Here is a 15,200-nt window from a genome sequence, read left to right on the forward strand (position 1 = left end):
GAGAGAGAGAGAGAGAGAGAGAGAGAGAGAGAGAGAGAGAGAGAGAGAGAACAGGAATAACACACTCCCTGAGTTACCCTATCAGTTACCCACTCCTTCCAGCTATTCCCCAACTCCTGAAGGATCCCCAGACTTCTCTCAAGATAGCGCCACAAGCATGAAAAGCAAACAGAAGAGGGCACAGTATGGATTTCAGAGCCAAATCTTCATGTTGGGAATCTGCAGTTTTAGCAAGTACCCCAGGGGTCTTCAAGACCTAATAGGGTCAAAACTACTATACTGTGATGGTGACAGATACTCACATATGTATCATTGTGTCAACGAGTCTGATTCTTTACATTCTTTAAGAACTCTATCTCTCACTGGGGTAGTGAGGCGCTTTGCACATTGGGTAAAATAGCTCATTAGCATATGATGAAACTATGTTGCTTCATACAGCTTCTATTTGAAGATAGTGATTTTGGGGAAATTTTTCTTTTACCAAGATCATATGAATGAATATTCTCTATGTGTGTGGGTTACACACACACAATTATGTGCATGCATGCTCCTAGGGTGTATGAATGCATGTATATGCATTTTTGTTATGAATTTACTAATTTCAAACTCCACTAACTTCGTGTGGATTGTTTTCTAGTATACCGGAGCACAGATTAGAATTGTCAGGGATGAGGGTGCCTTGAAAAATAAATGTCTGGCTGGTTGTAGCCACACAAGCTTCTTTCTAATCAGAGTGGACTACTTGAGAAATCCTCTTAGGGATGAGCATAGTGAGAGTGGACTGCAAGCCATGTCAGAGATGCTAGGAATTATATTCATTTTCTAAGGATTCTGCAGATAACCACAAACTGGGTGGCTTCAAAAGGATTTTGTCTTCTGAAGTTTGGAGTCTGGAAGTGGATGAGTAAGGTTTACTCAGTGTAGTTTCTTTAGAGACCTCTGTTCTTGGCTTGCAGTTAGCTGTCTTTCCCCTGTGTCTCCATGCTATGTCGGAGTCTGTCTGTGCTGTGTCCTCTCAGGGAAAGGGCAGCCATCTTTAAAGTGTTCATCTCAACCTCATCTCACTTTTATCTTGTCCCCCACACTCACAATCCAAGGCACTGGAGTTAGAGCTTCAAATTTTGGATCTTGAGAGTGTATAGATAAACATATATTAGGGATAGATAGTCCTGATTTTTCACACACACACACACACACACACACACACACACACGGTGCCATGAAGAAAGCTGCCTCACCATCAACCCTAGTAAGAATTTATTACTCTGATAATTATCAGGCCTCACTCCTTGTTTGGCTTTATATGCCCCACTCCATAACCCGTGAGTATGCAGATGAGGCATCTTCCAAAACCCCTGTCCTGGCCATCTATACATAGCCACACAAACCTTGTCCCAGAGACCCTGGCTACCTTCCCAGGGGCATAAATAACCTCTTTCTCTCCCCCTCTCCTACCCCATTAAACTGAACCAATTCTCTGAAGCTGTTTCCAAGTGTGTTTGTTCTTTGCCTGAACACTCACCACTGTCCAAGATCCTGCCTGCCTCCACTAGGCTAAGCTTCTCTCCCTCCATTCCAGCCCAATGTGCAAAGGGCCTGGCTACCCTTCTGCAGGAGAAGCAGGGAAGCAGGTTCCAGCTGTCAATCTGTGGTACAAGATCTTGGAAATCCCACTGGGTTCCCTGCAACCCCGATGCAGGCTGTTATGTAACAGAAGCAACTTGCATTGGAGAACTCTCATAGATGAGCAGCGCTGAATGCTAGATGCCTTGATCTCTGACAACCTGTGGTTTGATTTTTGTGCAGTGTGCTGAAGATGAGGAAACCCGAGACCTGGTTAGACTGCATGGAGGACTTAAACCCCTGGCCAGTCTACTCAATAATACAGACAATAAAGAGCGATTAGCTGCTGTTACTGGGGCGATCTGGAAATGCTCCATCAGCAAAGAGAATGTGATTAAGTAAGTAAGGCGTTTGATAGTTCATAGTGTTTTATAATAAAATGTAGTCAAGTGGTGTTTATAAGGGGTTGTCTTTGACTATAATCAATAATGTACATCATTAATGTGGATTAAAAGGTAGAATGGAAAGATTGTTAGGAAAATCTCCCCATCCTACTACCCAGAAATTTTATGTTTAACATGGATTGGCATGATCTTCCTGTGTGAATAGGCCACCCCACATATGAAAAGATGCATGCATTTAAAAATCTTATGTTCTCTATCAAAGTAATGAAGCCTTTGCAAATAGAAGTAGCCTACACATTCTTCTTAGTTGTTACTTTTATTTATTCTTCTCTCATACCATACGCCCTGCCCACAGTTTTCCTCCTCCACTCTTCCTAATCCCCCCTCCCATGTCCCTCAGATCCACTTCTCCATTTTCCTTCGGAAAAGAGTAGTCCTCCCAGAGATATATTTTTTAAATTATTTGTGTGTGTCACATGTATTACTGTGGGTGTGTATACAGATGTGTGTGTAAGTGTATGTGCAGGTGTGTAAGCAGATGTGTGCAACTGTATGCAAATGTGCATGCAAGTGTACGTGCAGATATGTGTGTGCAGATGTGCATGCAGGTATGCACAGATGTGTGCAAGTATGTACAGATGTGTGCAAGGGTGTGTGCAGATGCATGTGCAAGTGTATGTGCAGATGTGTATACAAGTGTGTGACTCTGAGATCAGAAGAGGGAGTTAGGCATTTCATTTATCACCCTTACCTATTCCTTTGGGTCAGGGCCTCTCCCTGAGCCTGAGTTGACTTTTTTTTTTTAAACCTTGACTGGAAGCTGGCAATCCCTAGTTGGAGCTAAGGCTGCTGATGGACATCACTCACCCAACTTTGTGTGTGTGTTTGCATCCAAACTCTGATCTTACAATGCACAGCAAGCATTGTCAACTAACTGCTGAGCCATCTTTTCTCCCCTAGTTTCCATGTGTAAAAGATAAATGAGTCAGTTGAATGGTTACTAATGACTCTTAACTAACCACTCTTAAAAAGCTATGATTTTATTTTAATGTATTTGTAAAGGTTTGGGGGTAAACACCTCCACAACACCTTGTGCTTGAAAAGCAAGCAGTCTTCCACTGAGCTACATTCTTGACCCTTATAGCTCTATATTTTTTTAAAAAATGAATTATAGAATACTTATAATTTTTATTCATTTTGATTTTTAAGCCTATCTCTGAGTCATTTTATAATTAACACTGTTCATGAATATTTTGAGAAAGCTTTTTTTCTATTTGGTATTTTCCTTTTAGAAATTCCTTGTCCTAACAGAAAATAGGCTTGCTTAAGAGCATTTGATGGAATTAGCAATAGATTAAAATATAAACTCCACTAATGCAAACTCTATTAGTGGCAGCAGTGAAAATACATCTATATCTTAATACATAAATACTGATGAAATTAATTAGAAATGAGAAAAAATGTTGCATATAAAAATAGAAATTCTCATATTTTTATATATGCTTCATTTGATCTAACTGTACACTGAGAAACATCAAAATAAAACTACGTGAAGATAGATTCTAAAACATATTAAGGATTAATAATGGAGCAGTCTGAGAAGACCAATTAAAATGTTTTATTTACTATTTATACACGTATATAACATGTTTAGATCAAATAATCCGCCCATATTCTTACCTTTGCAATTCTCCTTTCTCCTCCCAACTTCATGTGCTCTTTCTATTCTGTAAAATACTGACTCCATTTAGTGATGTCTGTCTGTGCATGAGTACAAGACCATTTACTGAGTATGCATAGCCTTTTAGGACTACATCCCGAAAAGAACTGACTTTTCCTCTCCCCATAAACATCAATGGCTCCGCATATTGGGTTGGGACTTCATGATTCTCTCCTGTTCATGACTGGTTTGATTGTATCCAAATCTTGTGCACAAAGTCCCAGGCCATGTGAGTTTATGTATACAACTCACAGGTTATATCCAGGAGATAGTGTTTCACAGTAGTTATCTACTCCTTCTGTCCCTTATGGTATTTCTGACCTCTCTTTCATGATGATATCTGAGACTTGAGAGGGTGTTAATTTAGACCTGAGTACTCCACAATAACTTGTTCTGTGCTTACTGACCTGTGGTGAGTCTCTGGATTAATCAACAATTATTGCAAAAGAAGCTTTTTGGATGATACTGAGAGATGCACTGATTGATGGGTATGACGATTAGGACTTAAGAGTACAGTTTAATACCATGTCTGTTTAGCAGAATAATACTCATTGGTTCTTACCTAGTGCCTATGACTGAGACAGTCATGGGATTTGGGCCTAGTTAATTTCATCTCCTCTTAACTTCCTCTTTAGAACCACATGGACTTCCTTGTGTTGTTCCTCATCTTAGTGCACTGTTTTGAACTATTCTCCATTTAGCATGCTGTCATTGTACATTGTTTGCATTTGTTAAGATATGTTCTAGATCCTCCAGGCCTTTTATCAAGAAGGGATGTTAGCCTTTTCTGCACCTAATAAGATGATCACATGGTTTCTCTCCTTGAGTCTGAATGGTGGATTGAGATGACTGGTTTCCATAGATCAGAGCAGATCATTTCTGAAATCTGAGTTGCAGTAGCTTTACTGCTCATTTTGAAACACAGTGATGCTGTGTACATATATATATATATATATATATATGTGTATATATATATACATGTGTATATATATATATACATGTATGTGTATATATATACACATGTATATATATGTATTTATATATATGTATGTATTATATGGTTTGTTTATGTAAATTAATCTATGAGAGAAAAAATTTAGAATGGATTCACAGATGCTAAGATTCATATATGGCCAAAGCTGTCTCAGAGGCTATCTAATGTCGTGATCAAGAACAGAGGTAGATTGCAGGTAGCTGGGTGTGGGTGCCAGCCTTATTACTTAACAAGCTTCATATCAGCCGTATGATGATGAAGGTTAAATGGGGTCTACTCACTAAGCTTGTTATGTGGTCAAATGAGCACTGAAAATATAGTACATGGCTAAATTAATAGAAGTAACTACTTAGTATGGCTTTTATTTTTCTGAGTATCTTTCCCGCTAACTTTGAACTATAAACAACCTCCTTTCCCTGTACTTAGGTTTCGAGAATACAAAGCCATCGAGACACTGGTGGGACTTTTAACTGATCAGCCTGAAGAAGTGCTCGTAAATGTGGTTGGGGCCTTGGGAGAATGCTGTCAAGAATATGAAAACCGAGTCCTAGTCCGGAAGTGTGGTGGCATCCAACCTCTCGTGAACCTTCTGGTTGGAATAAACCAAGCTCTTCTTGTGAATGTCACAAAAGCTGTGGGTGCATGCGCAGTAGAACCAGAAAGTATGGCGTAAGTGGCTCTGGAGATGGGGAGATTTTACCTGCGAGTGTTACGGGAAATATCTGGATGATTGTAAAATTGTCTGTTACATCACAATTTATATGCACATATGACGGACACTGTGTTTGCCACATGAATATTCATGGCTTGCTACATGAATATTCATGAGTTGCCTAGCCAGACCATCATCTTGAAAAAGAAGTAGACCTGTGCTGAGGGATGTAGGGATTTCCAAAAGCCAATAATCAATTTACTTATGTGGAAACCATATAAATCATCAACAAGCTTTTCTGCCTTTTAGAGAGCAATTATGTTTCCATCTATAGTATCAGATTTATTATTTCTGGCAAATTCAGAAAATTTATTTGCATCACCTATAAAGTAGCCAATGAAATCCCAAGGATTTGAAACTGTGACCTTATCCTATAAATTATTGCGTATTAAAAAGGATAAGATTTAAGTGTGAACTGAAAAATATTTGGAAAAAATGAATGATACTAAGCATATCTGAACTTTTTCTTTGTTGTTCTAACCAGAGCGTACCATCAATTTACGTGCTGTGTGTATTTATCTAATATTATACAAAATCTAGAGGGTGATGTAACGTATACTGGTGGGTGTGCTCAGAGCACATTCAGGTACTGTACCTCTGGATAAAAGGGACTTCAGCACCTGCACACTTGGATGTTTGTGGGAGAACCTGGAATTAAGCCTAAGTAGAAACCAGAGGACAGCTGTATATCTTTCTTTATATGTACTTTATGTATAATACTTACCTACTTACATTCACATATTTATGTATGCATTTACCTACCTACCTGTCTATGAGAGAAAAGCTTACTGTGAGGGGTTGGTTCCTGTAATTGTGGAAGCTTGGGTTTCAAATCTAATAGATGTTTGATTGCAGACTAGAAATTCTGGCTAGCACTGTGCTGGTAGAATTCTTTCTGGGAAGGTTAGTTGATAGCCACGTGTGTGATGAGGGGTCATCTGTTTCCAGCCTGCCACCTTAAGTGTTAATCTCATGAAAAATATCTTTCATAGAAATCTGTCGCGTAAGACTTGCCAAATATGCAGGAACTGAAGCCCAATCAACTTGACACATACATCTCAGCATGACAAGCTCATTCTTTGTTTGTTTGGCACCAATGTGTGTGCCTGTAAGCCACATTTAAGTTGTAGATAAATACAGTAAGGAGGTGTTGCTTTTGTCCAGTGTGATTCCCCGCCCCCCATGAACAACTGGAAGTGTGTCCATCATTTTCAGAGTTCAGTAGCAGTTGTTTCTTCTCAATATAGTTGAACTTAATGACTATTTATGTAAAGTGAACAGAACTTAAATACAAGTATATAAAGTTAGCAACGGCCATGTTATGAGATGAAGGGGATAAAGGAGAGGGGAGGTAATAAATACTCCTTTACAAAGCATTTGTAACAAAATAAGAATGAAATCTTCATGACAGTTGCGGTCCTTATTGTTGCTGGTCACATGACCATTTCTCATACTATACGTTTTCTCTGCTTCCCTGAGCAAGCACATCACTAGGCTCTGGTTCCTAATCTGTTGAGTGACTCAAATTTATATCCCTAAAGGATCTGGGGCCTTAGTTGTTACCTTAGTTACTTTCTATTGTCATTGTAAGACCCCATGACCAAACCACTATGTAGAGAAAAAAATTTATTTGAGGCTTTTAGTTTCAGACGGTGAGTTCATGACCACCGTTACAGGGAGCATGGCAGCAGGCAGGCAGGCAGGCATGGCACTGAGAGTAGCTGAGAGTTTATATCTCTACCCACCAGCATGAAGCAGAGATAGAGAGAGTGAGCTACTTGAGAATGACATGAGCTTTTGAATGACCTGTAGTAACAAACTTCCTCCAACATGCACACAGCTCCTAATCCTTCCCAAACACTTCCACCCAGCAGGGACTAAGCATTCAAATGTATAACCCTATGGAGGCCATTCTCATTCAAACCACCAGAGCAGTCTTGACTAGACTGAGTTGCTGTTGTTTTCCATTGGCTTGAACCACAGATTATGGCAGTACTGAGCTGAGTCAGGAGATCGTCCTATATTTTAGACATATTCTTCCTTCGCTATCTAGTCTTACCCTGATGGCTCCTTGGTAGTCAGTGATAATCACAGTGTGGTCATGTCCTTCCTTCCATCATTGGATGCTTGATTCACAAGTCGTTTGGTGGTAACTAACGTCTTGGTGGTAACTAACATCTTGGTACATATACAAGATTTTATTTACATAGATCAGAGCCTGTTCCCATGGGACCCCAAGCACTTTATCTTTGATGAAATAACAAGCCATTTCCAGTTCACTGTTTCTAACACATACCACCAGACTTCTCTTGATATTCTAAATAGATGTTGATTTTTTAGTCAAATCCATTGAAGAAAAGGTAAGAGAAATTAGCTTTATTCTTTTCTTATTCTAATTGTTGGAGATTCTAAGTTTGGAAACATGAAAGTGGAAATGAAAAAAAAAAAGCCCCAAGCTTAGATAACCTTCTTAATTGAGATCTGGAGAAAACACAAATGGAAACTTAAGATACTGATATGTCAATAAATATATCTATTAGTCAATCTACAAAACTCTATGTGGATCTTAAAGAAAGGGTTGACTTATGGTAAGAGCTATAAGAACTACCGAAGAGTAAAACCTAAAAATAAAATGTTTCCCCAAACAAAGAAATTGTCAGTGCTACAGACCTGAAAGTGGGAGACACATCTGCCAAAGGCTGTGGCTTATTGAACTGTAACATACTGAAGCTTCCACATTTCCTTAGGCTCTACTCCAAAGAAATCCTGTGCTTGTCCAAGGCATAGACAGCACTGTTTTTTATAGAGAGCAGATTGGGGAAGTGAATGGCCTCCGAAGTGTCCAGTTCCCTTCCAGGTACACAGTTATGCATTATAAGACATCAAGAGAGATGGAGTTAGGAGAGCCATGTGGTAAATCACTTCCACATCATGGAAGGGATGTGGAGACCATGACAGTCCGATTGCAGCAAACTGAAGCTCTCAGTTTAGTAGTACACCAGATTAACTGTTGGAGTGTTCAGGACTGGGTAGAGGTGTATTTTGTAGACAAACAGAAAAGACTATTTTATGGAGTTATGTAAGGAAAATATCACAGTGGCTAGTAGATAAACTCGGATAAATATATGCATATATATATATATATATTTGTATCCACAGAATTCAAAAAGTTTTGCAAAAAAAAAATGCATAGACCATCTTAAGAATCAGGTGGTTAGAGATCAGAGAGTGGGCTGGGAGATGGCCCAGTGTAGGATGGGTTGCCCTAGAGGGATGAACATTTATGTTTGTATCCCCAGCACATGCTGAAGAGCTGGGATTGGTGGTGTGCCCCTGTAATCTCAGCACTGGGAGAATGAAGATAGGGAAACCCTGGGGTCTCACTGACCAGTAAGTCTAGCCAATTGGTGAACTCCAGTTTCACTGAAGGACTTTGTCTCAAAAAATAAGGTGGAGAATGGTAGGGGAAGATACCCACCATCCACCTCTGGCCTCTCCCCCTGCACACCACCATGGCACACGGGTGCGTACTATGAGGACTCAAGTTCATTCTAGAACACACAAGTTAAAGAAGCTTGAAACAGTGGTGCTGGCTTGTAATCCCGGGGCTGGGGATGCGGAGACAGGTGGATCCCTGGGCTCTCTGGGAAACCAGCCTAGACTACTTGGTGAGATCCAGGCCATTGAGTAAGCTCATCTCAATAAAACATGGTTAGTATCAGAGGATTAACAACCAAAGTTGGCCTCTGGCCTCCATATGCACAAGCACACATGAACATGCCCACAGGTACTCATAAAAGAGAACCAAAGGAAACAGAAAGGGCTTAGGAGGCAGCTCAGTTGATGAAGTAATCATGAGCATCTGAACTCCAACTTCAGAGTCCACATATAAACCCAGGTGTCATAGCCCACATTTGAAATCTCAGCCATCGAGACAGGCAGATCCCAGAGGCTCTCTGTCTAGCCAGCAAGTACTGGGCAACTGAGAGGCCCTGTATCCATAAGCAAAGTAGATGGAGTCCTGAAGAATGACATTTTAGGTTGATCTCTGGCTTCCACACGCATGTACACACAGGTATTTAAGCACATACACACATATACATACACATACATACATACATACATACATACACACATGTACAAAATACAAAAAGAACAATTGTTGAACTAAAAATTGGACACAAAGAGAGTACAACCACTATAACAGAATAGTAAGGAATGTGCTCTCTAGAAATTTAAGAATAAAAGTGGTAGTCAAATGCAAGGAGATCTAACAAATACTTGTGTTCAAAGTTGGAACCTGCTGTAATATGGTCTTGGGCTGGGAAGATGGCTCAGTGTGTATATCCCTGCTGTGCAAGCATAGGGGTCTGAGTTCTGACACTCAACACTCTGTAACACAAAGCCGAGTTAGGCAGTGTGCAGCTGTGTCCCCAGTGCTGGGAGGGCAGAGATAGAAGGGTCCCATGGGCTCAGTAGCCAGCTAATATGGCCAAAATGGTAAGCTCCTGTCCAGGCTTTCAAAGAAGCCTCTACTTCCCTGTAAATCTCTACCATGTTTAAACCTCCCTGTATTGTACTGTTCGTGGCTAATGCCCTTCTTCTCACCTTGAGACCCATTGTGACCTTGAGGACCTTTCTCCTAATAAATTGCACCATCTGGAGGAAATCACTCAGCAGCTTCCTGTCTGGACTCACCTCTGTGGCTTTGCTATTACTTCTGTTCTTTATGTTCAACAGCCCTAACATGTAAATGAGCAATCAGGTCTTTGCATGTCATGTTATGTTTGAATTTTGTTTTAAAGTGTATTGGCAGCCGCTGAATGTGTCTAAACTTAACAGAGACAAAGTACTATAGTGGATCACTCAAGTGAGAAATGAAGGCAGCTGATGCATTTGAGGAATGGAGAGATATGGTGCATTGAGGAATGGAGAAACCGACAGGTTCAAGAGTTAAGAAATAGGAGATGACTCAGTATGAGCTGTAATAAAGAGGGAGTTAAAGACAGCAATCAGATGGTTCCACTCCCAGATGCAGGAAATGCAGCTAGGGGAATAAGAAGGAAGTCTGAACTTCACAAGGGGAGATACTGTGTTAATTAGACATTGGAAACCTAATCCATTCCCAAGCTTAGGGTAGCCTCTCAGCAGCGTTACCACCTAACAAATGATGGTGACTTCAGAGGCGGTTGTGCAGACATTAAGTTCCTGTGGATCCCGGTGGCCAGGGCAGCTACAGCTTAGGATGAAGATGTGAGCTGGGCATAGCGGATGGCCAGGGCTTAGTAACTGAATCATGGGTGTCATATAAAGGATCACAAGAAATACAACAGCAAAGATGGAAGTGAGCCTAGTTCTTAAGGACAGTGATAATAGAAAAGAAGGTGACAAGGATAAGACAAGAGTTTCGAAGGAAACTAGATGAGGTATTGAAAGATAGAAGGGGAGAGGGTAAAGGGGGAGGGATTTGTAAGGTCTGGACTGGGTGGAGAGGAGTAAGTGGGACTTCGATCAGGATGTAAAGTGACTAAAAGAAACTAGTTACTGAAAACAAGATAAATGGAAGAAAGAAGAAAAGAAACGAAGGAAGAAGGAAGAAGGAAGGAAAGAAAGAGAAAGAACATGTGAAGGAAAGAAATCAAGTCTCTGAATTGCTTGTCTTGCACAACTTTCTGTGGATGCTCTTGTTTTCCCACATGTGTTTTTAAAAATAAACTAAGGCGAGGTTAGAAGACAGTATTTTAAGTTTGGTAAAAATCCAAACAGTATTACTCTTTGCGTCATATTTCAGACATGGCTTTTATTGCTAGAATTTTTTGATTTATTACTTCTTTAAGCCATAGGTTGGATGTGAGGAAATGGTAAACATGTCTTTTCTGTGCTGATTGTACATAATTCATGGGTTAGAAACTCGCTTTGATGAACAGCAGCTGTAAGTGTTAGTGATTCATGGCTATGGCTTAAACACCATTCACATAACTGTCTAAATACGTAGACTGTCAGCGCAGCCTCAGTAACTGCAATGCAGTGCACGAGCAGCTCTCAGTAAGAAGAGAGACATCATCTTACGACTAGCACTCTGGTTACTGAATCATGTGACTTTTCATGAAATTCTGGTTTTATAAAATTCTGTCGACCTTTTTTTAATACTACAGGAAGCTGTTGTGACAATAACCACATACATTGTCTCATATAAATTAGATGTCTCCTTAGGATGTGTAAAATAGTACGAAAGGTATTAAATCTGTGAATAATAGATTGTTTATGCTAAATTTTCTGTTCTTTTTATTTATTACTTATTTTTATCCTTCTTGTTGTACATATAATGTGTATTCACATTTGTATGTGAAAGGGTTCGTGTGGTCACATATCAGCTTGCATGTGAAAGCCAAGAGACAATCTTAGCAGCTCTCGGTCCTTAGGAGTTGTTTTCTCAGACAGGGTCTCTCATTGACCTGGAAATCAGCATATAGAGTAGCTTCAACTGGACAGAAAGCCTCATGGATTCTTGTGTTTGTCATTTAGATTGTACACTTAACTTTTTTTTTCTTTTGACATGGGTTCTAGTGATCAAACTCAGATCTTCCTTCTTACAAGAGAAACACTTTTAAGACTGTCTTACTTAGAGTTTTACTGCTTTGAATAGAAACCATGACCAAGGCAACTCTTATAAACAACATTTAACTGGGGCTGGCTTACTGGTTTGGAGGTTCAGTCCATTATCATCAAGGTGGGAGCATGGCAGTGTCCAGGCAGGCATGGTGCAGGAGGAGCTGAGAGCTCTACATCTTCATCTGAAGGCTGTTAGGAGAAGACTGGCTCTCGTGTCATTAGGAGGAGGGTCTCATTGCCTACTCCCACAGTGATACACTGCCTCCTATAAGGCCACAACTACCCCAACAAAGCCACATCTCTTAATAGTGCTGTTCCCTGGGCCAAGCATATTAAATCACCACAGGTACCATGGCCAAGACTACTTATAAAAGAAAGCATTTATTAGAGCTCCTGGTTCCAGAGGGTTAGAGTCCATGATCATCATGGTGGGAAGCATGGCAGCAGGCAGGGAGGCATGACCAACATTAGTACAGTAGCTGAGAGCTTACACCCTGATCCACAGGTGAAGAGACCAAGAGAAATAACTCGCCAGTCTGTTGAAACCTCAAAGCCTGTCCCTCAGTGACACACCTCCTCAAACAAGGCCACACATCCTAGTCCTTCCCAAACAATTCCACAAGTTGGGGATCAAATATTCACACATGGGCTTACCGGGACCACTCTCATTCAAACTACCTCACCAACTGAGCCATCTCTCCAGCCTTTGATGGTTTCTTTATGACCTAATGAAAGATAAACATTTGTGACTCTGGCATTGGTATAGAGATGTAACTGTCAATATAGTATATAGAGTTTTTAGGTCTTTTCTTCAAAGCTATTGTGACTTAGGTCCTCTTGCTCATTTATTTTTTGTGCATTTAATCTCTAAAACTGAAACTGAAAATGGTTTAACCAGCTCTGTTGGCTATGTGGGCCTCTATATCTTCTTATGTAATTTTTTGTTTTGGCTTCTTAAGGCAGTAGCTATATTATTTGATGGATAAGTTCTAATCATTATAGGTTGTGGCTTTTAGTATTCAAGTTACTATTCTTGATTCTTATTTAAAACATCTAGCGTTGTTTTCTACTTTGCATGGTAGCAAGGTATGCCCACTGTTTTCCTAAATGTCTACCTGTTACATCTTAGGTGAGCCTTTTTCTTAATACATCTTATTGGTCTTTTGTATACAGTATGTATATGGGTCTTGTTTGATGAGCTGAATTAAACAAACATTTAGTTCAGTAAGTGAATTAAGCCATTCACAAATGTTTGTCAGTATGACTAAAACGTTTGGGCTCAATAAATGTCAGACTTTTAAATAGTTGTATTCTGTAGAATTTGCTTTGTTTCTTTACCAGGTTTACAGTATTTACTCTTCTGTTGTTATTTAGGATGATTTATATTTTGTTCTAGTGGTTCTTATTATACCTATAAAATTTTAAGATGCTGTTATTCTGTTTTAATTGTCATCTTTGCTCAATGTCAATTTATTTTTCTGAGACAAAGTCTCTTACTGGACTTTGAACTCACTGGTTTTGCTAAACTGCCTGGCTAAGAAGCCCATGGAATCAATCTGTCTTCACTCCTGAAGTATAGGATTACAGATCTGCACCAACATGTCTGCCTTTTACATAACCCAGGTGGATCTAAATTCAGGTCCTCATGCTTGTGCTGTAAACACTTCAGCAGCTGAGCCATCATTCCTGCCCCTACTGGTATCTTTTTATTCACAGTCTCATCTATATAATAATCACTAGGTTTGCTTTTCTTTCCTTCTTCCATGATTTAGTCACAGGATACTTAATGTTACTCTTCAGACTTTATTCCTCCTGTGCCCTGCCTTTTCTCCAATTTTAGATCAATGGTTACCTACCTGTGTGCATACTACTATATGAATATGTAATTTATAAAACACATACTGACCGCTGGGTTTTTACTGAACTTCTGGTCATATTTTAATAATTTAGAGCTTGTCTTATAGTAGAATCATCGAAAATGGTTCCTGGAAACTGAGGGTACAGAAGTTCTTACTAGTTAGAACTGGCTTTATGCGCATGCTTGAATGGTAGCCTGAGTAGCTAAAATGTCTTAGGCTCCCACTCTCTTGCACTGAACTTAATAATACTGTCCCTGTTACCTGACTATAGAGGCCCATGACACCTGTTGCTGGAGAGTGTCCCCTAGGCATGGCATGAAAAGTGACCCCATGAAATCTCAGCAGTATGGTTGCCTGAACAAGACTAACATAATGACACCAGGCAACATGGCACCATGGACTCAGTTCTACCCCTAAAAGAAAGGTTACAGGAGGTCAACGGCTGCTGGGAGGGGGAGAATCCTCCAGGGATGAGTAGGGAGGAGCTCCCACATGGGAGACCTAATCCTACTTGGTCAGCCTCGGACTCATGTACACGTGAACAATGTTAAAGGGATTCATTAAGTTGTATATCCATGTGTACATAATAAGTAGTAATAATTAAACAGAGATTATGAATTTGAGAGAGACCTGGGAGCAGTTTGGAGGAAGGAAGCAGAAGGAGTGAAGTAGATATAATATTCATGTATAAAGTTCTCAAAAACAAACAAACAAACAAACAAGCAGGTGTTTCTGTTATTTATGATTAAATACAATTTTTTTATTTTTTTAAAATTTATTTATTTATTTTTTCAAATCATAATTTTTACTTATTCACACAGGGGTTATAAACACAAAAAGGCAGGACGTGGGGAAGGGGATGACACCGGAGCGTGAGTGTTCAGGAAGAATACAGATATCTTTCAGAACAGGGTATCAGCTGGGTGAAGGTTGAGGGAACAGGTGGCTATGACTCTGCCTATGATTTACTTGTCCTTATCTAAGTTGGTATTGTCTGCCAAGGCTACCTATTTACAAGGTAAATTTCTACAAAAGCTGCCTGTTTACAATAGCTTACCATCTGTTTCAATGTTTCCCCACAGAGACCCAAGACTTGGTGTTAGTATACATGTATGACAGGCCTATTGCTGATTTTAAGCCTATGGCTGATTTTAGGCCTTCAGTGTATAAGTAGGGCTGCCCCTGACATCTCCTCCCTTCTCTAAGTATAGAAAGGCTGTGGAGATTTTAATCTTTCAAAGGCAGGGATAGAGGCCTGACCTCCAGTAATTGAAGGGGACCTTGTAATGGCTCTGGTCCAGTGAGGCATGCGGACCATAACCATCCTGATATCTTT

General features: G+C 40.0%; 1 protein-coding gene across 1 annotated transcript in view; it reads left to right on the forward strand.

Annotated features, from left to right (window-relative positions):
• Positions 1 to 15,200, forward strand: part of Armc4 (armadillo repeat containing 4) — a 159,810-nt gene that overhangs the window by 53,368 nt on the left and 91,242 nt on the right. The window contains exons 16-17 of the mRNA XM_028763922.1: positions 1,807 to 1,961; positions 5,108 to 5,350. Of these exons, the coding sequence (XP_028619755.1) occupies positions 1,807 to 1,961; positions 5,108 to 5,350 (398 nt within the window). The remainder of the gene's footprint in view (positions 1 to 1,806; positions 1,962 to 5,107; positions 5,351 to 15,200) is intronic.

This window comes from Grammomys surdaster, unplaced genomic scaffold, assembly GCF_004785775.1.
Source record: "Grammomys surdaster isolate TR1022 unplaced genomic scaffold, NIH_TR_1.0 140, whole genome shotgun sequence".
NCBI lineage: Eukaryota > Metazoa > Chordata > Mammalia > Rodentia > Muridae > Grammomys > Grammomys surdaster.